We start from the raw sequence: 25,302 nt of genomic DNA, 5'->3' as shown, positions 1-25,302 counted from the left end.
GGATGAGGGAATGATTACATACTGTATAGTGCTCACTAATTCTCTCAAGAGCTTGCATATACAGGTAGTAGAAGCTCAGAAAAAGCCCACCATTGAAGATTGCCATCAATACCAGCCCGGGGACCTAATCCTAGTAAAGACCTTCAGGAGAAAGAACTGATTGGAACTTCGATGTGAGGGGCCTTTCCAAGTCCTGCTCACCACCCATACGGCCGTGAAGGTTGAAGGACGACCCTTGTGGATCCACGCATTGCACATCAAGCGGACGCTGACCTTAGACGGAAGTGCTTGTGCAAGAACTTTAACTGAGCTGTCAGAATGCTGATTTTGATTTGGATCCTGTCCTGCGTGGTCCTTGTGGCGGCATGGACTACCAATTCTGCAGTTCAATGAATGCAGGGGGTAGCCTCGCAAGTTAATCGGACTAAATGTTGGATTTGTATTCATTTTCCTATTAACACCTCCTCCTCAGATGCATTTTCTGAGGCTTTCCCCTCAGATTCCGCATGGTCTCTAGGTAATACAGGGGCCCTTATTCAGCAAACGCCCATTTGGAGACGGGAGCCCACCTTTGTGGTTGTTAAGGGGGAGGCCTGGCTATGCGTCAGGAGAAATTATGCCAAGGGTAGTACTCAGGTGGGTGAGTTGCCATTGGGTTCCTGTGCCTACCTTGCTGGTGTGCATGCCAGTTAACTATTCCCTCCCTCTCCACAGGAATCAGGATTCCACTGAGGATGAAGCCCAGCGGCTAGGGTACATAGAACTTGGCTAAGGGTGGTGGATTGTCATTGTAGGACAAAAGGGGGGAAGTGTGGTGGCCTAGACAAATAGGGAACCCACTTAGTACTGAAAGGTTCAATGGAGAAATTAAATTAAATGCTTAGGCCTAAGAGAAAAATACTGCAACCTTGAAGAACAATACCATCTTGTCTGAACACTGTGTAGGATGAGCCCTGAGATATTCCATGTTGTTCTTTCTCAGGCTGAATGTAATTAAAGTTGTGATAAGCATTTGCATAACCACAATGTCTGTTGTGATGGGAATGGAAATTAACTAAAACATGGATTGGTCAGTTCATGTATGCAAATAAGCGGATTGAGATGTGCAAAATTTACTGATTGGCTGTAAAATGCTTTTAAGCGAGTGTTTGTATATTCTGCTTTGAGACAGTACAATAGCTCTCGCTGTATTGCTATCCCTTGTGCACAAGTAATAAATAGGGTTTCTATGTATGAAATGATGCCTCGGTGTGATTAATCTCTGACAACTGCAGGAATTCACCAAGGCTCCTTAGACAGCACCTTCCAAACCCACAACCACTCTCACCTCGAAGGACAAGGGCAGCAGACACATGGGAACACCACCACCTGGAAGTTCCCCTCCAAATCACTCACCATCCTGACTTGGAAATATACCTCCATTAGTACAATGTAGAGGGATGACCTAAGTTCAGGAAACAGGGATATAGATGGCTATAGATGAGAAAAGGCAAGGAGTTACTTGCGGGAGTGGTGTACAGACCCCTAACAGTAACCAGATGGTAGGATGGGGTAAAAAGGAAGAAATAATGTGAGCTTGTCAGGAAGGTACGGTGATAATCATGGGGGTTTTAATCTACGTACACTGGAAAAATCAGATGGGCAAAGGTAGCCTAGGTTAGGAGTTCACAGATTGTTTCCAGGATAGTTCTTAGAACAGCACGTTCTGTAGCCAACCAGAGAGCAGGTTATACTAGACCTGGTATTGAGCAACGAGATAGGATTAATAAATGACTGCATAGTGAAGGCACCCCTAGGTAGCAATGATCATAAAATGATTGAATTTTACATTCAGTCTGAGGGAGAGAAGACTGCTAATTTAAACTTAAATAAGGGCAATTCCAAGACATGAAAGCAGCGCTAGCTAAAGTGAACTGGCAAATTAAGTTAAGGGATATTTCATTAGGGATGCAGTGGCAGACATTTAAAGGGATGTTTCAAATACTCAGAATAGATACATTCCAATGAGAAAGAAAAATTCCAAGAAATAAATTGGGAATAAAACCAATTTTCCAATTGCCAAGTCACACAGAGGACATCACTGGTATTCAAACACTCGGCAGATCTTTATGGTTTCTATATTTCCCTTTTGATAAGCAAATGGAGTCTGTTTATATAATTTTAAATATCTATGTTTGAATGCACCTTCATCATCTCTGAGCTGGAATCGGTGAGTGCCCTTGAGCCTTCTGACTTTCAGCTACTCAGCTCAGATTGATTCTAACATCATTCACTGAAGTCCTGGTATATTTATCCTCTGTTAGCAACAGATTAAAATCTGGGACTGACTGGATATATCAGGAACTTGATATTAAGCCTTTCCTTCATTCTCAATGGTTGTATATGTTCGATGGTTGGATGTTCTGGAGGTCATTGATGGGATTTGGCATGCAATGTTGATGAAGGAAGCAGTGCTCAGTAATCAGAGGCAAATGAGTTTATTTGAATGAAACCAATGATATAAAAGCAGCTTTGGGTCAATCCATCAATCATGGCCCAGCCAAAACATGAAGCGGAGAGTGAGTTGGAGCTGTCTTGCACAGGAAGGAACAATGGCCTGTCTGCCCAGGAAACAAAACCAGACAAATTTCTTCTAATCCTTTTCTCTTAGGCAGGATCAGAAAAGTGTCATAGAAATATAGGCCTGAGATCTACCCTCCGGGTGTGCCCGAAGTTGGCAAGGCTGGAAGCGGATGTAAACTCTGCTCCTGACCCAAATCGCATTGTGAGTGCGATCTTACCGCTGGGTGGCCAATTAAGGCCTGCCCAACTTGAAACGCGACCTCCATTTGGTTTTTCCGTGTGTGAGGGTGGGAACGCATCGGGCGCTGGGTCCAACGGGGACCCGGCGGGGTGTTCAAAAACAGAACAGGCAGCTCCCTGAAGGCTGCAGGAGTTGTGGGGGAGGCTGGGGGAGCTGTTTTGAAGCAATCCAAGAAGTGCCCTGGTGTGCAGTCATGGCCTTAGCACCTGGTGGTCGTGGAAGGCGGGAGGGTAAGTCAAACTTTATGCCCTGGTTCCCTGATAAGCGACTGGGAGTGCTGGTCGGGGAGGTCAGTGCCAGGCGGTATATCTAATGCCCAGGGACGGCAAGAGAAGGCCGTCCCATCTGGCCAAGAAGGCCTGGACAGAGGTCACTGCCCAGGTCAACGGGCACAATGTGGTGTGCCACACGTGGCTTCAGTGCCGCATAAGGTTCAATGATCTGCTGCGGTCAGCAAGGGTAAATGCAGAAACGGCAGGACCTGTGCAGAGAACTTTAGTCAAGTCCCTGTTTCTCAGAACGTTCAGGGGTCTAAGATTATGTTTGCCAACTGGCACTGAAGCCTTGCCAAGGCTGGGATTTCAGTAAGATTGGCCTCAGCGCATTGCAGGGCGAGATGTGCCACTGTGACACGGCCCACTGAATGCCCAGGTGGGAGGGAAGGGGTGGCAGGGTGGGGGGGACGGAACTGGAAAGGGCCTTCAGGGAGACGGAGCAATAATGAGGCTATTTTTCCCTGTCAGGGGAAGAGCAATCATAACACTGCTGAGCGCCGCGGAACGGGTGGAGGAGTTCCAAATCTGTGCATCCTCACAAAGTATGAAAGCGATGCACTGGAGCTGGAATGTCACCGGCCAGCTCGCTCCTCCAGTCGCGGTGAGGTGGGGGTCTTGGGTGAAGGTAAGAGTGCAGGTGACAGGTGTGTGTGGGGTGGGTACTGGAAACCTATCGGGCTCCTCTCATCAGAAACTGAACTGTCGTAGCCAGAAAGCCCAGTGAAGCTCCAATACAGATGGCACCATGCAGCAGGTCTCCACTGTCTCCTCAGCCCGTCTAGCATGCACAGCGACCATGATGATTGAATTTACTGATCTTTTGCTTCCTTCCCGCAGATGCACCATCCGCAGGAGCCACCGGTGACCCCGAGGACCACCCCCATTCAGCTCTGAGGAAGACATCGCACCTGCACCAGCGTCACACCATCTCTCTGAACCAGGCACCAGTGCAGATACTCACACGTCAGTGGGCATTAGTTATTCGGCTCCGCGGGTAATGCACAGCGGTGAGGGCACATCACACTGGCATGAGGAGTTGCCAGAGGCAGAGAGGTCCCAGGGAGCTGACAGCGGGAGCACAGCTGGAGACCAGGGCCATGCTACGTCCGAGGCAGTTGACAAGACTCTGGAGTCGTCCATCAGGCAGCAGATGCTGGATGTCCAGTGGGATGCGTGAGGAGATCGGGTGGAGATCCATGAGGGTCTGCGCGCCATGGTCTCCGTCATGGAGGAGTCCATGTGGAGCCTGATTTCTGTGTTGACCCTTAACACCGAGCACACAGCCTCCTCCATTGAGAGAGTGGCGACTCTCATGGACAGGCAGCTTCAGGAGCAGACTCAGGGGTTCCTGCAGTTGCACTCAGGCCTGCGAGTCCTCACAGAGGCAGTGACCCCAGGAGGTTACTGCCAGTGTGAGAGATGGATGAGGCACCTAGTCTCCCTGCTGGGTGCCCGACTATCAATGGTGAGTAGGGAGGTGCAAATGCACCTCATGCTGGTGGACGAGCTGCCTGGCATCTCTATGGGCTTCTCCCAGGGCGCTCTGGATGAGGGCACCAGCTCCTCCACTCCTCTGCCAGTAGCCACTGCATCTGATGATGCCGTGATGACTAAGGAGTGCCCAGCTGTGGGGCTGGACGCACCCTCCCAGGCAGAGACTGCTCAGGCTCCGGCGGCCAGAGGACCACTGCCAAGGTCATCAGGTCCCCCAAGACAGCAGAGTCAACAGGCTCCCCCCATAGAACCATTGAAAAGTTACGGTGCAGAAAGAGGCCATTCAGTCCATCATGTCTGTGCCGGCCAAAAAAATAAAAAAGAAACTAGCCGCTCGTTTTAATCCCACTTTCCAGCACCTGGTCCATAGAGATGCCGATCCAGGTACCTTTTAAATGGACTGAGCATTTCAGCCTCAACCACCAACTTAGGCAGTGAATTCTTACTGAAATCCATGTAGACAACATCCACTACACTGCCCTCATCAATCCTCCTCATTACTTCCTCCAAAAATTCTATTAAGTTAGTAAGACACAATCTTCCCCTAATAAAACCACTCTGATTATCCCAGATCAACCCGTGCCTTTCTAAGTGACAGTTTATCCTGTCTCTCAGAATTGATTCAAATAATTTACCCACCATCAAAATCAGATTGACAGGTCTATAATTTTCTGACCTATCCCTCGCACCCTTTTTAAATAATGCTACAACGTTTGCAGACTTCCAATTCTCTGGGACCTCGCCTGTATCTAGTGAAGATTGTAAAATGATCCTCAGGAGCATCCACTATTTCCTCTCTGGCTTCCATCAACAGCCTGGGATACAATCCATCTGGCCCTGCTTATTTATCCAGCTTCAAGGATGTCAGTTCCTCCAGTACTTCCTCTCTCCTTATGCTTATTGTATCTAATATTTCACGCTCCTCCTCTTTAACTAGAATATTTGTATCATCGCTCTCCTTAGTGAAGACAGAGACAAAGTACTCATTGAGAACCCTGTCCACATCTTCTGCATCAGCACACAAGTCACCATGCACATCTCTGATAGGCCCTACCCTTGCCTTAGTTTTTCTCTTGCTCTTAATGCACTGGTGAAACAGCTTTGGGTTTTCTTTGATTTTATCTGCCAATATTTTTTCATATCCTCTCTTTGGTTTCCTAATTTCCATTTTTACTTCACCCTTGTATTTTTTATACTCCTCTAGGCTTTCTAAGGTATTAAGTCTTGTGTGACTGTCATAAGCTTTCTTTTTCTGCTTTACCTTGGTCTGTATGCTTCTGGATAACCGAAAGGCTCTAGATTTGGCAGTATCATCCTTTTTCTCATGGGGATATGTCTACACCGTGCCCGTAGAATCTCGCTTTTGAATGCCTCCCACTGATTTGACAGTTTTTCCTTCTAATAACTGTATCCGTTCCACTTTTTTTTTTATCCATTCATGAGATGTGGGCTTCACTGGCTGGACCAGCATTTATTGTCCATCCCTAGTTGCCCTTGAGAAGGTGGTGATGAGCTGCCTTCTTGAACTGCTGCAGCCCATGTGGTGTATGTACACCCACAGTGTTGTTAGGGAGGGAGGTCCAGGATTTTGACCCAGCGACAGTAAAGGAACAGCGATATATTTCCAAGTCAGGATGGTGAGTGACTTGGAGGGGAACTTCCAGGTAGTGGTTTTCCCATCGATCTGCTGACTTTGTCCTTCTAGTTGGTAGTGGTCGTGGGTTTGTAAGGTACTTGGTAGTGGTCGTGGGTTTGGAAGGTGCTGTCTAAGGAGCGTTGGTGAATTCCTGCAGTGCATCTTGTAGATGGTACACACTGCTGCTACTGTGCGTCGGTGGTGGAAGGAGTTAATGTTTGTGGATGTGGTGCCAATCAAGTGGGCTGCTTTGTCCTGGACAGTGTCAAGCTTCTTTAGTGTTGTAGGAGCTGTACTCATCCAGGTAAGTGGGGAGTATTCCACCACACTCCTGACTTGTGCCTTGTAGATGGTGGACAGGCTATGGGGAGTCAAGAGGTGAGTTACTCATCGCACGATTCCTAGCCTCTGACCTCCTCTTGTAGCCACAGTATTTATATTGCTAGTCCAGTTCAGTCTCTGGTCAATGGTAACCCCCAGGGTGTTGATAGCGGGGGATTCAGTGATGATAATGCCATTGAACATCAAGGGGCGATGGTTGGATTCTCACTTGTTGGAGGCGGTCATTGCCTGACACTTGTGTGGTGCAAATGTTACTTGCCACTTGTCAGCCCAAGCCTGGATATTGTCCAGGTCTTGCTGCATTTGGACATGGACTGCTTCAGTATCTGAGGAGTCTCGAATAGTGCTGAACATTGTGCAATCATCAGCGAACATCCTCACTTCTGACCTTATGATGGAAGGAAGGTCATTGATGAAGCAGCTGAAGATGGTTGGGCCAAGGACACTACCCTGAGGAACTCCTGCAGTGATGTCCTGGAGCTGAGATGACTGACCTCCAACAACCACAACCATCTTCCTTTGTACTAGGTATGGTTCTCACCAGTTTTGTAAAATTGTAAAATTTGTCTTTCCCCAATTTAGAACTTTTACTCCTGTTCTATCTTTGTCCTTTTCCATAATGATGCTAAATTTAAATGCATTATGGTCACTATCTCCAAAATGGTCCCAGACTGCTACTTTATCCACTTGCCCATCTTCATTTCCCAAGACTAGATCTAGAATTGTGCCCCTTTCGTTGGGCTTGTTATGTACTGGCTAAAAATGTTCCCTTGAATCAAGTTGAAGAATTTTGCTCCCTCTGTGATCTTCACACTGTTCATATCCTAACTAATATTAGGGTAGCTGAAGTCTCCAACAATCACTGCCCCATTGTTTTTGCACTCAGAAATCTGCCTGCACATTTGCTCTTCTAACTCCCTTCCACTATTTGGGGGTCTATAGTACATTCCTAGCTGTGTGGCTGCCTCTTTTTTATTTCTGAACTCAACCCATATGGCCTCATATGATGCTTCATTTAATATATCATCCCTCCTCATAGCTGTAATTGATTCTTTAACCAATAATACTGCACCCCATCTTTTTTTAACCCCCTCCTTATCCTGCCTGAAAACTCTATATCCAGGGATGCTGAGCTGCTATTTTGCCCCTCCTTAAGCCAAGTTTCCATTATAGCGATGATGTTACGCTGCCATGTGTATATCTTCGCCCTCAGCTCATTGGCTTTTATTATGCTCCTTACATTTACTTATATACCTTTTAACACTGCCAAATTCCTGTGCTGTACACCTTTTAACCTGTGCTGATTCTGTCTTTCAGAGTCACTCAGTAATTCTCCATCTCCCATTCCCTGCTCTGAATTTGCCCTCAGGTTCCCATCCCCCTGCCAAGCTCGTTTAAACCCCCCCCACCCTCCCCCCACCCCCCCAACCCTAACAGCACGAGTAAATCTCCCTGCGAGGGTATTTGTCTCAGTCCTCTTCAGGTATAGATTGTCCTTCTTGTACAGGTCCCACCTTCCCCAGAACCAATCCCAATGCCTCAGAAATCTGATGCCCTCCCTCCTACACCAGCTTTCCAGCCATGTGTTCAATTGCTCAATTCTCCTTATTCTATACTCGCTTGTATGTGGGATTGGGAGTAATCCTGAGATTACTGCTTTAGAGGTCCTGCTTTTTAATCTCTTTCCTAGCTCCCTAAAGTTTGCTTTCAGGATCTCATCCCCTTTCCTAAGTCATTGGTACCAACATGGAGCACGACCTCTGGCTGATCATCCTGCCCCAGAAGAATGTCCTGCAGCCGTTCCATGACATTCTTGATCCTGGAACCAGGGGGGGAAACATACCATCCTGGAGTCACGTCAATGGTCACAGAATCGCCTGCCTGCTCCCCTAACTAACGAATCCCCTATTACTGCTGCTCTTCCCCTTTTCTTTCTCCCCTCCTGTACAGCAGAGCTGCCCATCGTGCCACAAACTTGGTTCCTCAGAGGAGTGCAGTCAGAGCCAATGCCCTCACTGGTATCCAAAATGGAAAACCAATTGGTGAACAGGACCCCAGAAGACTCCCGCACTACCAACCTAATTCTCTTGGACTGCCTGGCAGTCCGCATTCCCTTCCTGCCTCTGGGCTCCTCAGCTGCGGTGCCACTGACAGCGAGACAGGGGCACCAAGATGCAGCACCCACAGACATAAGTTGAAGGCACCTTGAGCACAACAAGGGCATGTCACGGGTGCCATTATTTGTATTAGTTATTTTGACTCTTGTGTTTGGGATGGACACTTTGTTTATTCATGTGAAGTAACAGAAACATTTATTTGAATTAAATGGCTGAGTTGTTTGGATGGTTTGAATCGATGCCAGATGCAGCACAGGCTTGTAAAAGTATGGCGCTGTGTGGTGCTGGCATACTGGGTTGGGTTCTCATTTATTGATTGTTAGCAAAGGAGACAATGCCATTGTCTTGACGAGGCATCAATGCCTTGGATGCCTAGCAGAAGGTTTGCTGGATCAAAGCATCCCTGGTGTCCCTGCCTCCACGAGGGTTCCTTTCCTCTGCCTTGAGGTCCTCACCCTGTGCCTCCCCAGGCCCTTCCTCTGAGCCATCACTTGAGTCATCCTTCGTGGCCTGTGGAGCTGCCTCGCTTTCCTCAGCCTCCAGTGGGTTCCCCCTTGCCAGTGCCAGGTTGTTCAGGGCGCAGCATGCAATGAGTATGTGGGAGACACGTTCTGGAAGATACTGCAATGCTCCCCCTGACCAGTCCTGGCATCTAAAACGCATCTTCAGCAGCCCGATGGTCCTCTCCACCACCACCTTGTGGAGGCATGGCTCCTGTTTACCTCTCCTCGGCTTCTGTTCCTGGCTGACTGGGTGGGGTCATCAGCCACCTCTTCAAGGGATAGCCCTTGTCACCCAGGAGCCATCCATCCACACTTGTGCAGGAGCCACGAGCAGCCTTGGTACCTGCGAGTGCCGCAAGATGTAAGCATCATGTGAGCTCCCAGGGTAACAGGTACAAACTTGCAGAATCTGTTTCCTGTGGTCACAGATGAACTGAACATTCATTGAGTGGAGCCCCTTCCTTTTTATGAAAGCTCCAGGGTCACCTGTTGGGCCTCGATGGCCACGTAATTACAATCTATTACACCCTGGATACAGGGGAACCCAGACATCACAGCGAAGCTTCATGCTGTCTCTGCCTGGCTCGCCTCATCTGTCCGGGAGTGGATGAATGTGTGGACGTGTCTAAAGATAGCACCAGTCATGAGCTTGATACAACTGTGTGCAGCTGATTAATAAAAACCCCACAGATCCCCCACTGAGCCCTGAAAATAACCGGAGGCATAGAAGCTGAGGGCCACTGTGACCTTCAAAGCTACTGGCATGGGGTGTCCACCCATGCAGTTAGAGGTGATTTCCGGACCTATCATGTGACATATTGCTGTCACTGTGTCCCTGAAGAGGTGGAGCCTTCTACAGCACTGGACCTCGGACATCTGGAGGTAGCTGGAGTGCTTCCTGAACACTCTAGCTGCTGGGCAGTGGCAGCTTCGGCATGCCCTCCCGCCTTGCACCAACTGAGCCCGTGCCTCTCCTCTTAAAGGTCTGTCTCTGGGACGCTTCCCATGCCCACCTGGCCCCCTTCCCCTCCTGCCCCTCTCTTCCTCTTCAGAGGAGGTTCCAGCAGCTGTTTGCACTATTCCCATTAGATGAAAATGAAGGGCCACTGTACTCCAATACTCAGGTGAAACTTCCAGAGAAGAATTTTTTTTATTCGTTCATGGGATGTTGACTTTGCTGACTAGCATTTATTGCCCATCCCTAATTGCCCTTGTTTAGAGAGCATTTTAAGAGTCAGCGACATTCAGGTAAGGACAGTGGATTTCCTTCCCTAAAGGACATTAGTGGACCAGTTGGGTTTTTTCAACAATCAGAATTTTAATTCCAGATTTTTATTGAATTCAAATTCCCCATCTACCATGGCAGGATTTGAACCTAGGTCCCAAGAACAATACCCTGGGTCTCTGGATTACTGGCCCAGTGAAAATACCACTATGCCACCACCTCCACCTCCCCCTCCAGGAAAGATGAGGACCTGAGAAGCTAAAAGGCCGGCTTGACAATCAGAGATGCCAAGAAACTCTGGGACAAGTCTGTACTCACACAGCAAAGGACCGACAATGACAGAGAGCGTGCCGCTGCTCCGGGGGCCTTTTACCCAGCTCGTGGATGAGGAAATGATGAAAATGTGAGTTCCGCCCACACGTTTTGATGGCTGGCGTGAATCCGATTTGCAAATGCACCCGCCAACCGTGAAATTGAGCGCATGCGCAATGACGTTGGGAAGCATGCCTGACATCATTTGACGATATTTTACATTGGGTCAAGTCAAGCACATGCCTGATCCCAAAATGTTAAATTCTGGCCAAACAGAAGATACAACATGGAGACAGGCAATTTGGTCCATCCAGTCTTGTTGGTGTTTACTCTTCATGCAATATAAATAGTCCTAACCACATTTATCTGCAGTGCTCCAGAGTCCCTTCACCTCCTTTTCCTTCACCTACCAACCCAATGTAATCTTGAATGAAATCACAGGGTCACAAATATGGAACTTTCACAATATCAGTGAAATGTGACCAAGTACTACAGGTCAAAATGTTCAGAGTAAACAAAACATTATATAATCAGAAATATCAAAAGTACCAGAGTTTACCAGCACTAAAGGCTTTCTCCTATTTATAAAGTGCACACAGTGGGATTGCAAAGGGAGAAAGACTCTGGCAAGGACCAAGAATGTGACAAAGCAGCTACTTAAAGCAGTAGTGACATTGCTCACTTGAGCAGCATTAAAAGACGGGCAATTGGTGCTGTGTTTTGTGACGAGGTGAGGAGGAACAGGGAGAGCATGTCTAGTGGAGGAGATGGTTAATGTCCAGTGGGAGGAGACTTAATATCCAGGGGGAGGAGATGGTTAATGTCCAGTGGGGGGAGATTGTTAATGTCCAGTGGGAGAAGGCTGTTAATATCCAGGGGGAGGAGATTGTTAATGTCCAGTGGGGGGAGATTGTTAATGTCCAGTGGGGGGAGATTGTTAATGTCCAGTGGGAGGAGATTGTTAATATCCAGTGGGAGGAGATTGTTAATATCCAGTGGGGGGAGATTGTTAATATCCAGTGGGGGGAGATTGTTAATGTCCAGTGGGAGGAGATTGTTAATATCCAGTGGGAGGAGATTGTTAATGTCCAGGGGAAGGAGATGGTTAATATGCAGTGGGCGGAGATTGTTAATGTCCGTGGGGGGAGATTGTTAATGTCCAGGGGGAGGAGATTGTTAATGTCCAGGGGGAGGAGATTGTTAATGTCCAGTGGGGGGAGATTGTTAATGTCCGGGGGGGGGAGATTGTTAATGTCCAGTGGGGGGAGATTGTTAATGTCCGTGGGGGGAGATTGTTAATGTCCGTGGGGGGAGATTGTTAATGTCCAGGGGGAGGAGATTGTTAATGTCCAGTGGGAGGAGATTGTTAATGTCCAGGGGGAGGAGATTGTTAATGTCCAGGGGGAGGAGATTGTTAATGTCCAGTGGGAGGAGATTGTTAATGTCCAGGGGGAGGAGATTGTTAATGTCCAGTGGGAGGAGATTGTTAATGTCCAGTGGGAGGAGATTGTTAATGTCCGGGGGGCGGGGGAGATTGTTAATGACCGGGGGGGGAGATTGTTAATGTCCAGTGGGGGGAGATTGTTAATGTCCGGGGTGGGAGATTGTTAATGTCCAGGGGGAGGAGATTGTTAATCTGCAGGGGGAGGAGATTGTGAATGTCCAGCGGGGGGAGATTGTTAATGTCCAGGGGGAGGAGATTGTTAATGTCCAGTGGGGGGAGATTGTTAATATCCAGTGGGGGGAGATTGTTAATATCCAGGGGGAGGAGATTGTTAATATCCAGTGGGGGGAGATTGTTAATATCCAGTGGGGGGAGATTGTTAATGTCCAGTGGACGAGATAGTTAATCTGCAGGGGGAAGAGATTCTTACTGTCGAGTTCAGTCCACTCTGCAGCAAGACATTGAGGATGTGTGGTAGCAGGTTTGACGTGGGAGAGTCCAGAATCTAGTTGTCATGATTGGCTTATCTTGAGATAACTTTGCTTGCCTGGCTTTTAGCAAGTTAACCGAATGAGGCCTATTGAACTAATTATTGATGGCATCTTAAATCACCTACCTGTGTTAGATTGAATAATCTCTGTACCAACAGTCTGTCCCAGCAGATCATATTGGTTCAATCGGGATCCATCCTCAGCAACAACTACCGATCTTGTTTTTCCATGAGTCCAGACGTATAGCACCTCAGACTTAGTGTAGGCATCTGTTGAAACAATTAACCGGCTTCAAGACTTTGTGCATAACCTGACAGTTTGCTCTGTTCCCCTGGACAATATGCGTAAAATAGGGACTGCAGCTGCCCCCTCCCACTGGTAGCAAAGCGATATCTCAGTCCTAACTTGTTGCAAATTGACAGAATACACAGAATGAGACATCCACCCTATTCCTTTAATCTGCCAAGTCAGAAAAATGGGAACAAACAGTGGGACTTTCCCCACAGGCTTCCCCATTCCACCACTGGTGCATTGGTGGAGGTTTGGAGCAATCTTTGTTTCAGGAGGGTTTTGTCCGGGGGGAGGGGGATCAAGTGGAGAAGAGCAGCATCTATCTTGTTACGCAAACCAGTCTCCAGGCAGCGGCTCAGTTATATCTGAGATTGAACAATAAGTGAATTGATAGACCAGTTGACAACCCAGACTTACAACTGCCAAATTTCAGTGGGCAGGCGTGGGTATCCATGGGGAAGTCCTCCAGGTGCATTGGACACTCGGCATTAATTGTCAGCCTGCAGAAACAGCAGAAGAGACAAGTTACTGCATGTAAAATCATCGCCATATTAAAGTTCTTTTTAAATACAATAATGATTTGTGTCTCTACCACCCTTCCAAGCAGTGAGTAGCGTGTCCCAGGCCACCACCTCCCCCCCAAAACCAGCCTCTGGGTGAAAATATTTCTCCTCAACTTCCCTCTAATCGTTTTGCCAATTATTTTAAAACTATGCCTGGGTTATTGAACTCTGTGTTAAAGAAAATAAGCCCTTCTTATCCACTCTATCTGGGTCCCTCGTAATTTATACACCTCAATTAAATCTCCCCTCAAACGTCCCTGTTTCAATGGAAACAAAGGAAGCCTATCTAATCTTTCTGCATAGCTTAATTCTCCATTCCTGGCAATAGCATCATAAATGTTCTCTGTATCTTCACTAGTGTGAACATGTCCTTCCTGTAATGTGGTGAGCAGAACAAGTAAGAGGTGCTTGCAAACTGTGTGGACAAAAGCAGGGTTTATAGTGTGGATGAGCAGACTGGCCATGGCACTGTGGTACAGGAAGCTGTTCATGTGGGGCGAGGAAAATGAAATGTAGTGGTAATAGGGGACAGTGTAGTGAGGGGGATTGACACTGTTCTCTGTAGCAAAGAGAGACAGTCCTGACAGCTGTGTTGCTTGTCCACTGCCAAGGTTCGGGACATTTGCTCAGGGCTGGAGAGGAACCAATGACATAGGCAGGTCAAGGAAGGAGGTTCTGCTTAGTCAGTATGAGCTCGGTACCAAATTAAGAAGCAGAACCTCAAAGGTAATAATCTCAGGCTTATTATCTGAGCCACATGCAAATTGGCATAGGGCAATTAAGATTAGAGAGATGAATGCATGGCACAAAGACTGGAGTGAGTGAAATGGTTCGGTTCCTGGGGCACTGGCATCAGTATTGGGGAAAGTGGGAGCTGTACTGTTGGGGTGGTCTGCACCTGAACCGTGCTGGGATGAGTATGAATCGCATAACTAGGGAAGTAGAAAGGGTTTTATACTAGATAGTGGGGGCAAGGGATCAAATATGGGAAGATGTGGTATATCAAAGAAAGGAAGGCTAGAGATTACAAAATTAATAAAAGGATAAAATTTAAGGCTCTGTTTCTGAATGCATGTAGCATTCAAAACAAAAGAGATGAAAAGATAGTGCGAGTAGACATAAATAAGTACAATCTGATATCCATTACACAGACATGCTGCAGGATGGCATAGATTGGGACCTGAATACTGAAGGATGTGTGATTTATAGGAAAAAAGGAAGTTAGAAAAAGGTGGTGGGGTGGCTCTGTTAATTAAAGATAACATTAGCACAATAGAGAAGGATGACCTGAGTTCAGGAAACCAGGATATAGAAGTGGTTTGGGTAGAGATGAAGAGTGATAAAGGCAAGAAATCACTTATGGGAGTGGTGGACAAGTCACCGAAAGTAATCACACGATGGGATGGGGTATCAAAAAAGAAATAGGTACGGTGATTATCACTGGAGATTTTAATCTACATTTAGACTGAAATAATCAGATGGGCAAAAGTAGTGTAGATGCCAAGTTCATAGAATGTTTTGGGATAATTTCTTAGATCAGCACCTTGTGGAGCCAATCAGGGAGCAGGTTATACGAGACCAGGTATTGTGCAACAAGATAGATTTAATTAATTACCTCATAATGAAGGCACCCCTAGGTTGCAGTGATAATAATATGATTGAATTTTACATTCAGGTCGAGGGAGAGAAGAGTGGGTCGAAGACTAATATTTTAAACTTAAATGAGGGCAATTACAAGGGCCTGAAAGCAGAGCTAGCAAAAGTGAACAGGCAATTTAGGTTAAGGGATAGGTTAATAGAGATGCAGTGGAAGACATTAAAGGGGATATTTCAGAATACACAGAATAGATACATTCAACTTGGTTTTTGAAAGGGAAATCAGGTTCAACCAATTTATTGGAATTCTTTGAAGAAGTAACAAGTGCTGTGGATAAAGGGAATGCACTGCACTTAGATTTCCAGAAGGCATTTAATAAGGTGCCTCATCAAAGGTTATTCTGGAAAATAAAAGCGCATGGTGCAGTGGGTAACATATTGACATGGATAGAAGGTTGGTTTGTGAACAGGAAACAGAGAGTAGGCATAAATGGCCCATTTTCTGTTGGCAGGATGTGATGATGAGTGATTTGTCACAGGGATCAGTGCTGGGGCCGCAACCCTTTACAATTTATATGAAAGACTTGGTGAAGGAGTTGAAGGAATGGTGGCTACATTTGTTGATGACATAAAGATAGGTAGGAAAGTAAGTTGTGAAAAGGACATAAAGAGGCTACAAAAGGATATAGATAGGTTAAGTGAGTGGGCAAAGATCTAACAAATTGAATATAATGTGGGAAAATGTGAGGTCGTCCATTTTGGCAGGAAGGATAAAAGAGAAGCATATTATCTAAATGGTGAGAGATTGCAGAGCTCTGAGATTCAGAGGGATCTGGGTGTCCTAGTGCATGAATTGAAAAAGGTTAGTATGTAGGTGCAGAAAGTAATTAGCAAGGCTAATAGAATGTTATCATCTATTGCGAAAGGAACTGTGCAAAAGAAGGGGAGGTTATGCTTCAGTTACATAGGGCATTGGTTAGACCACATCTGGAGTACTGTGCACAGTATTGGTCTCCTTAATTAAAGAAAGATGTAAATGCGTCCCAGCTCCTGAGCACTCGGTTACAAGTACGTACTGCACCACTGACTGTGATAACTGTGTCGCACGTAAGACTACACCTCACTTCCAAGGCTGAACACAATTGTTGGCTCTCTTTTTGTTAAGGAGAAATCCATGATCTCGAAGGGATTCCGTTAGAACATTATTACTAACACACCCCAACCGGAGGAAACTTTAAGGCTGGAATTTTCTGGCCCTTCGCCGGGATCTTCTGGTCCTGCCAACGTAAATGGAGATTTCAATAGCTCGCCAACCCTGCCACAGGTGGTGGTGGGGGGGCTGGAAAATTCCCGCCCAAATGTCAGAGTGAGGACATTCACTACGTTCAGCTTTAAAAAGAAAATTACAAACACGCAGCAGGAAAATATTTTGACTTGTAAAAAAAATGACTGCCCATCTTCCAATGTTAAGCAAATGTTTGTCGCAGCTGCACACTGGAAGAAAAATAAAATGAGAAGTGCAGGGTTTCAATTGCACTGGGCCAAAAATAAACAAGCAAATGAGTGACTTACCCCGCAGTCGGATACCATATGCCCGTTTTAAGAATGCTAACTAGTTCGGAGTGGTTCACCTTGCTCCTCCGTAGTGAACGAGAGTTGGAATAAAATCTGCTCTGCCAAGGTGAGCGCTGCCGTCTTCAAGGGTGATGGATGGTGCTGAGCCCGCCCCACGCTTTACACCCGGCACCATGATGTTGAAGTGTGGGGAACCCCCCCCAAAGCGCAGGGCCAGGGGCGATTGCCCCGATTTGCCATACCCTAGGGACGGCTCTGGGGGGAGGCAGGATATGGAGTTGAGGTTAAAATCAGACCAGCCATGATCTTATTGAATACCTTAGCAGGCACAAAGTGCTGAGTGACCTAGTCCTGCTCCTAGTTTGTATGTTCGTATGCAGTACTCTCGTTGCAAGCTAGCTAGTATTTTATATAAAAACAGAAAATGCTGGAAAAACTCAGCAGGTCCTGATGAGGTTTCCAGCATCTGTATTTTGCTTTTACCTTAGTATTTTATACAGTTCCAGCATAATCTCCCTGCTCTCATATTCTATGCTTCAACCAATAAAAGGGTGCCACATGCATTCTGCTACCTTCAGGAGTCTGTGGCCATGCACTTAAAAATCCCTCTGATCCTCTACACTTCTCCATATCCCACCATTTATTCTCATCTTCCTTACCTTGTATGACCTCCACAAAGGCATTACCTCACACTTCTCTGGGTTGAATTCCATTTGGCACTTTTCTGCCCACGTGACCAGTCCATTGATAGCTTCCTGCAGTCCGCAGCTTCCCTCCTCACTATCAGCCAAATGGCCATTTTTAGCATCATCTGTAAACTTCTTAATCGTACCTAAATTATTGATGTAAGTCAGTCAAGGAACCCAGTACTGAACTCTGTGGGACCCCACTGGAAACAGTCCAGGTCTTGCTGCATTTGGACATGGATTGCTTCAGTATCTGAGTTGCCGCGAATAGTGCTGAACATTGTGCAATTACCAACGAACATCCACACTTCTGACCTTATAATGGAAGGAAGTCATTGATGAAGCAGCTGAAGGTGGCTGGGCCTAGGACACTACTCTGAGGAACTCCTGCAGTGATGTTCTCAGACTGAGATGACTGACCTCCAACAACCACAACCATCGTCCTTTGTGCTTGGTATGAATCCAACCAGTGGAGAGTTTTCCCCTGAATCCCATTTTGCTAGGGCTCCTTGATGCCACACTTGATATCAAAGGCAGCCACTCTCACCTCAACCCTGCCACTGCCTCCCAAGCCTGATTGGTCACATGCTGCCCATCCTGCGGGCAGAGCAGGGGAAGAGGACATCGTGGCAGGACTTCACAGTGTCCAAAAGGTGTTCCAGTGGCACGTCACTAAAATTGGGGGCTGCAGTCTTTTTGTATTTTGTGGTCATCTTCCCCTCAGTAGTCATGGACTGGAGGCACTGAGATGTGTGTGCGTGGCACCTGGAGTGATGAAGCAGTGAGGTGATGGTGTAGCGGGTGAATCAGAGCCTGGAAGCCATGGAAATGGCGTGTTTCCCAGGAATGCAACACTAATATGGTGGGTTTGGGACAATGCAGCGTGAAAACCTGCCACTGCGGCCGGCAGGTAAAACGTTGCTTTACCCGCCCGCAACTGCATTTAGTGCATATTCCGCCCCATGTCTTTCTAACCCATGATTTATACTGTCTCTCAGAATTTTTTCCAAGAATTAACCCAGCACCGAGGTAAGGTTGACTAGCCCGTAATTACTCAGTGTATCCTTCACTATTTCTTCCTTTGCTTCTATTAGCAGCTTGGGTTTCATTTTATCCTCTTTTATGGATGGGTAACAGTTTAATAGTTCGTCCCTCACTATGCTGAGCCCATTCAATGTTTCACAATCTTCTTTATGACCATGTCTGATCTGTTCTCCTCTTTTATGAAAACGGATGTAAAATATTCATTAAGAACATCTTGTGCTCCACCTACCTCTCTGCCCTCTAATGGGTCCTACTCTTTCCTCAGTCATCCTTTTGCTACTTGTACAATTACAAAACATCTTTGGATTTTTCTTGATTTTACCTGACAATACTTTTTCATGCTCTCTCTTTTCTTTCATACTTTCCTTTTTGATCTTACCCCCGCACTTTCTAAATGTCTCTCACATTTCTGCAGTACCATAACTCTCCGTATCTGACATAAGCTTCCCTTTTTTGCCTTGTACTGCTCTTTGGTAACCGATGAAGGGTCTAGGGTTTGGAGCCCCACCCTTTTTCTTCTTGGGAACATATTTGTTCTGAACATTCTCTATCTCCTCCTCGAATGCCTCCCACTGATCTGACACCCATTTATATTCAAGTAGCTGTTTTCAATCCACATTAGACACAGCACAATTCAGCTTAGTCAAGTTCAGCTTGGCTTCTCTACAGTTTAAAACTTTAAACTCTTGGTTTATCTTTACTCTTTTCCACGCCAACACTAAATCTAACTGAATTACGATCACAAGTTGATGAGAGAGCGTCAGACACATGGAAAAGTTTAGAGGCAGAATTCCAGAGGTTAGGGCTAAGGAGCTGAAGGCATGCGCACCAATGGAGGAGTGCAAAAAATTGGGAATGCTGAAAAGGTCAAAGTTGAAGGAGCACAGATATCTCTGAGCGTTGAAAAACTTAAGGAGCGAACAGAGACAGGAAGGTACAAGGCTGTGGGATGTGAAAAATTAAATCAAAGCATTGTTGGGCCAAGCACTAAGGATGATCAGTGAGCACAGGGCGTGATGGGTGAATGAGACTTGGGGTGAATTACGATGTGCCTAGCAGATGGTTGGAGACTTGAAGATCAGGGAGGGTGATAGATGAGGGGCCAATCTGGAGAGCATCGGAACAGTCAAATGGGGAGGTAACAGAAGTGGGGGAGGCTATACCTAAGTAAGCGAAAAGTAAATTCCAAACAATTCTTGCAGAAAAGTCTTAATTCAGTGAAAAAAAGATTTAGAAGAATCCAAATTCAAAATGGAGCAAAATCAAAGGTGCACTGGAACGTGAGCCTGGGAAAATTTAGTTAGAAGTTGGACTGGGTGAGGGGGGTGTTGGACGGGGTGAGGTTGATGTTGGACTGGGCGAGGTGGGTGTCAGATTGAGCGAGGGGGATTTCGGACTGGTGAGGAGTGTGTCGGACTGGGTGAGGAGGGTGTCGGACTGGACGAGGAGGGTGTCGGACTGGACGAGGACGGTGGCGGACTTGGTGTGGAGGGTGTTGGACTGGGTGAGTTTTTTGTTAGGATGGGTGAGGAGGATGTCGGACTGGGTGAGTTGATGTCGGACTGGGTGAGGAGGGTGTCGGATTGGGTAAGGAGGGTGTCGGACTGGGTGAGGAGGGTGTCGGACTGGGTGAGGAGGATGTCGGACTGGGTGAGGAGGGTGTCGGACTGGGTGAGGAGGGTGTCGGACTGGGTGAGGAGGGTGTCGGATTGGGTGAGGGGGATGTCGGACTGGGTGAGGAGGGTGTCGGACTGGGTGAGGAGGGTGTCGGACTGGGTGAGGAGGATGTCGGACTGGGTGAGGAGGATGTCGGACTGGGTGAGGAGGGTGTCGAACTGGGTGAGTTTGATGTTGGACTGGGTGAGGAGGGTGTCGGACTGGGCGAGGAGGGTGTCGGACTGGGTGAGGAGGATGTCGGACTGGGTGAGGAGGGTGTCGGACTGGGCGAGGAGGGTGTCGGACTGGGCGAGGAGGGTATCGGACTGGGCGAGGAGGGTGTCGGACTGGGCGAGGAGGGTGTCGGACTGGGTGAGTTTGATGTCGGACTGGGTGAGGAGGATGTCGGACTGGGTGAGTTTGATGTCGGACTGGGTGAGGAGGGTGTCGGACTGGGTGAGGAGGGTGTCGGACTGGGTGAGGAGGGTGTCGGACTGGGTGAGGAGGGTGTCGGACTGGGTGAGTTTGATGTTGGACTGGGTGAGGAGGGTGTCGGACTGGGTGAGGAGGGTGTCAGACTGGGTGAGGAGGGTGTCGGACTGGGTGAGGAGGATGTCGGACTGGGTGAGGAGGGTGTCGGACTGGGTGAGTTTGATGTTGGACTGGGTGAGGAGGGTGTCGGACTGGGTGAGGAGGATGTCGGACTGGGTGAGGAGGGTGTCGGACTGGGTGAGTTTGATGTCGGACTGGGTGAGGAGGGTGTCGGACTGGGTGAGGAGGGTGTCGGACTGGGTGAGGAGGGTGTCGGACTGGGCGAGGAGGGTGTCGGACTGGGTGAGGAGGGTGTCAGACTGTGCGAGGAGGGTGTCGGACTGGGCGAGGAGGGTGTCGGACTGGGCGAGGAGGATGTCGGACTGGGTGAGGAGGGTGTCGGACTGGGTGAGGAGGGTGTCGGACTGGGTGAGGTGGGTGTCGGATTGGGTGAGGGGGATGTCGGACTGGGTGAGGAGGATGTCGGACTGAGGCGGACAGTAATGGAAGGCGTCTGAGAGAACTTAAAAACATAACAACATAAGAACATAAGAACTAGGAGCAGGAGTAGGCAATTCAGTCCCTCAAGCCTGCCCCACCATTCATTACGATCATGGCTGATCTCATTGCAGCCTCAACTCCAATTTCCCGCCCTCTCCCCATAATCTATCAACCCATTACTACTTAAAAATCTGTCTATCTCCTCCTTAAATTTATTCAGCATCCCGGCATCCAATGCACTCTGAGGTAGTGAATTCCACAGATTCACAACCCTTTGAGAAAAGTAATTCCTCCTCATCTCTGATTTAAATCTACCACCCCTTAGCCTAAAACCATGGCCTCTCATTCTAGAATGCCCCAGAAGGGGAAACATCCGCTCCACGTCTACTTTGTCTATCCCCTTTAGCATCTTGTATACCTCAATTAGATCTCCTCTCATCCTTCTAAACTCTAGCGAGTATAGGCCTAAACTGCTCAATCACTCCTCATAAGACAAGCCCTGCATCTCTGGAATCAATCTAGTGAACCTCCTCTGAACCGCCTCCATTGCAACTATTTCCTTCCTCAAGTAAGGGGACCAAAACTGTGCACAGTACTCCAGGTGCGGTCTCACCAATGCCTTGTACAGTTGCCACAACATTTCCCTATTTTTATACTCTATTCCTTTAGTAATAAATGCCAACATTCCATTTGCCTTCCTTATTACCTGCTGTACCTGCATTCTAGCTTTCAGCGATTCATGCACAAGGACACCCAGATCCCTCTGCACTGAAGCATTCTGAAGGTTCTTTCCATTTAAATAAAAAGTCGCCTTTTTATTCTTCCAACCAAAATGGATAATCTCACACTAATCCACATGAAACTCCATCTGCCAAATTTTGGCCCATTCACCTAACCTGTCCATATCCATTTGTAAATTTCTTACTTCTTCATTGCAACTTACTTTCCCACCTATTTTGGTATCATCTGCAAAGTTAGCTATAGTACCTTCTATCCCTGAATCCAAGTCATTAATATAGATTGTAAATAGTTGGGGCCAAGGACCGAACCCTGTGGCACCCCACTAATTACAGCTTGCCATCCAGAAAAAGACCCATTTATCCCGACTCTCTGCTTTCTGTTGGTTAGCCAATCCTTTATCCAAGCTAATATATTACCCCTAACTCCGTGTAATCTTACCTTGTGTATTAATCTTTTGTGCGGCACCTTATCAAAGGCCTTCTGCAAGTCCAGATATATTACATCTACAGGACCCCCATTATCCACTTTGCTTGTCATATCTTCAAAGAACTCTAGTAAATTAATCAAACACAATTTACTCTTCATAAAACCATGCTGACTCTGATGGATTTCATTTTGACTTTCCAAATGCCCCATTACTACTTCCTTAATAATGGATTCCAACAATTTCCCAATGACAGACGTTAAACTAATTGGTCTATAGTTTCCTACTTTCTGCCTCCCCCCTTTTTGAACAAGGGCATTATATTAGCATTTTTCCAATCCACTGGAACCTTTCCAGAATCCAGGGAATTTTGGAATATTATCGCCAATGCATCCACTATCTACACTGCCACTTCCTTTAAGACCCTGGGATATAGGCCATCAGGTCCTGGGGACTTGTCACCCTTTAATCCCAATAGTTTGCTCAGTACTTTTTCTCTCATGATGGTGATTGTTCTAAGTTCCTCCTTCAATATACCCTCTGCACTATCTGTTACTATTGGGGTGGTACTAGTGTCTTCCACCATGAAAACTGAGGCAAAATATTGATTAAGCTTCTCTGCCATTTCTGCGTTCCCCACTATTAACTCCCCAGTCTCATCCTACAAGGGACCAACATTCACTTTAGCTACTCTCTTTCCTTTTATATACTTGTAGAAGCTTTTGCTATCAGTTTTTACATTTTGCGCTAGTTTTCTTTCATAATTTACCTTTGCTCTTTTTATTATTTTTTTAGTAACCATTTGCTGATCTTTAAAAGTTTCCCAGTCTTCCAGCCTGCCACTGATCTTTGCAATTTGGTATGCCTTAGTTTTTGCCTTTGTGTTATCTTTAACTTCCTTGCTCAGCCATGGATACTTTTTCCCCCTCTTACCATCTTTGTTCCTCTTTGGAATATATTTTACTTGGGAGGAATTGAATACCTCCTTAACTATCTGCCACTGTTCATCAACTGTCCTACCTTGTAGTCATCCTGCCCAGTCCATTAGGACCAAATCCCCCTCATTGCCTATGTAGTTACCTTTGTTTAACTCCAGAACACTAGTGTGGGACTCAAGTTTCTCACTCTCAAACTGAACTTGAAATTCTAGCATGCTATGATCACTCTTCCCTAGAGGATCTTTTACTATGAGATCATTAATTAATCCCATCTCATTACACAAAACCAAATTCAGAATAGCCTGCTCCCTGTTTAGTTCCACAATATATTGCACCAAGAAACAATCTAATATACTCTATGAACTCTCCCCTTAAGCTACCCTTGCCAATTTGATTAGTCCAGTCTATATGCATATTAAAATCACCCATGATTATTGCCGTGCCTTTCTTACATGCTCCCAGTATTTCCTGGTTTATACTGTGCCCTACTGCTGAACTACTGTTTGGGGACCTATAGATTACTCCCACCAGGGACTTCTTTCCCTTGCTATTTCTGACTCTACACCTTGCTCTCCAGTGCCTATGTCATTCCTCACTCTAACACTGATCTCTTCCTTTACTAACAAAGCTACACTGCTTCCTTTTCTTTCCTGCCTATCTTTCCGAAACACTGAGTACCCTGGGATATTCAACTCCCAAACTGTTCTCCCTGTAACCACGTCTCAGTAATTGCCACCAAATCATACCTATTTATTTCTATTTACGCTGTTAACTCATTAGTTTTATTCCGAATGCTACGTGCATTCAGATACAAAGCCTTTAAGTTTGCCCTACTGTCAATTTTCCCTGCTCTTATATAATTCTTTGGTGCAATGTGGCGTTCACACACTCTGTCCCTTCCTTTCACTTTTGATAGCAATCGGCCTCGTCACTAACCCACACTCTTACCCTCTCCTTAAACTTTGATTTTTTAATATTTCCATGCAACTGAGCCCTCCCCCCAACTATTTAGTTTAAAGCCCTATCTACGACCCTAGTTATGCGATTCGCCAGGACACTGGTCCCAGCATGATTCAAGTGGAGCCCATCTGAACGGAATAGCTCCCTCTTTCCCCAATACTGGTGCCAATGTTCCATGAATTTGAACCCATTTCTCTCATACCAATCTTTGAGCCACGCACTTACCTCTTTAATCTTATTGACTCTGTGCTAATTAGCTCGTGGCTCAGGTAGTAATCCGGAGATTATTATCGTTTTGGTTCTGCGTTTTAATTTAATCCCTTGCTGCTCGTATTCCCTCAGCAGAACCTCTTTCCTCATTCTACCTATATCATTGGTACCTACGTGGACCATGACAACTGGATCTTTCCCCTCCCACTCCAAGTTCCTCTGCAGCCCAGATGAGGTATCCTTAATCCTGGCACCAGGTAGGCAACACAGCCTTTGGGACTCTCGATCCTGGCTACAGAGAACAGTATCTATTCCCCTAACTATACTATCCCCAATTACAACTACATTTCTCTTTTCTCCCCCCACTTGAATGGCTCCCTGTACCATGGTGCTATGATCAGTTTGCTCATCCTCCCTACAGTCCCCGCTCTCGTCCACATAGGGAGCAAGAGTCTCGAACCTGTTGGATAAGGGCAAGGGCTGAGGCTCCTGCAGTGCTACTTCCTGGATCCCTCTACCTGCCTCACTCATAGTCACACCCTCCTGTCCCTGACCACTGGCCAAATTTAAGGTAGTTAATCTAAGGGGTGTGGCTGTCTCCTGAAACACAACGTCCAGGTTACTCTCCCCATCCCTGATGTGTTGCAGTGCCTGAAGCTCAGACTCCAGCTCATCAACTCTGAGCCGGAGTTCCTCGAGCAACCAACATTTGCTACAGATGTGGTCACTAGAAACCACAATGGGGTCCACCAGCTCCCACATCATGCAGCTACAACACATCGCCTGGCACTGCATCCCTAATTTATTTAATTAGTTTTTCAATTTGTTTTTAAATTTCCTACTGGTCTTTAGTTTATCAATCTGTAAAATATTTCTCCTATTTACCTTTAATCCGAAAGCAAGTTAGAATAGAGATTCAAAATACACTTTTTAAAATCAACTGG

The 25,302-nt window shown here is 46.7% G+C and overlaps 1 protein-coding gene across 1 annotated transcript in view; it reads right to left on the bottom strand.

Annotated features, from left to right (window-relative positions):
• Nucleotides 1–25,302, bottom strand: part of LOC144683662 (gamma-aminobutyric acid receptor subunit alpha-3-like) — a 590,228-nt gene that overhangs the window by 177,423 nt on the left and 387,503 nt on the right. The window contains exons 6-7 of the mRNA XM_078546915.1: nt 13,351–13,433; nt 12,768–12,911 (exon numbers count right to left, since the gene is read on the bottom strand). Coding sequence (XP_078403041.1) covers nt 12,768–12,911; nt 13,351–13,433 — 227 coding nt within the window. The remainder of the gene's footprint in view (nt 1–12,767; nt 12,912–13,350; nt 13,434–25,302) is intronic.

This window comes from Cetorhinus maximus, chromosome 8 (genome assembly GCF_964194155.1).
Source record: "Cetorhinus maximus chromosome 8, sCetMax3.hap1.1, whole genome shotgun sequence".
Classification (NCBI taxonomy): Eukaryota; Metazoa; Chordata; class Chondrichthyes; order Lamniformes; family Cetorhinidae; genus Cetorhinus; species Cetorhinus maximus.
The sequence above is the reverse complement of the archived record's forward strand: the minus strand, read 5'-3'. Positions and strand labels throughout refer to the sequence as shown.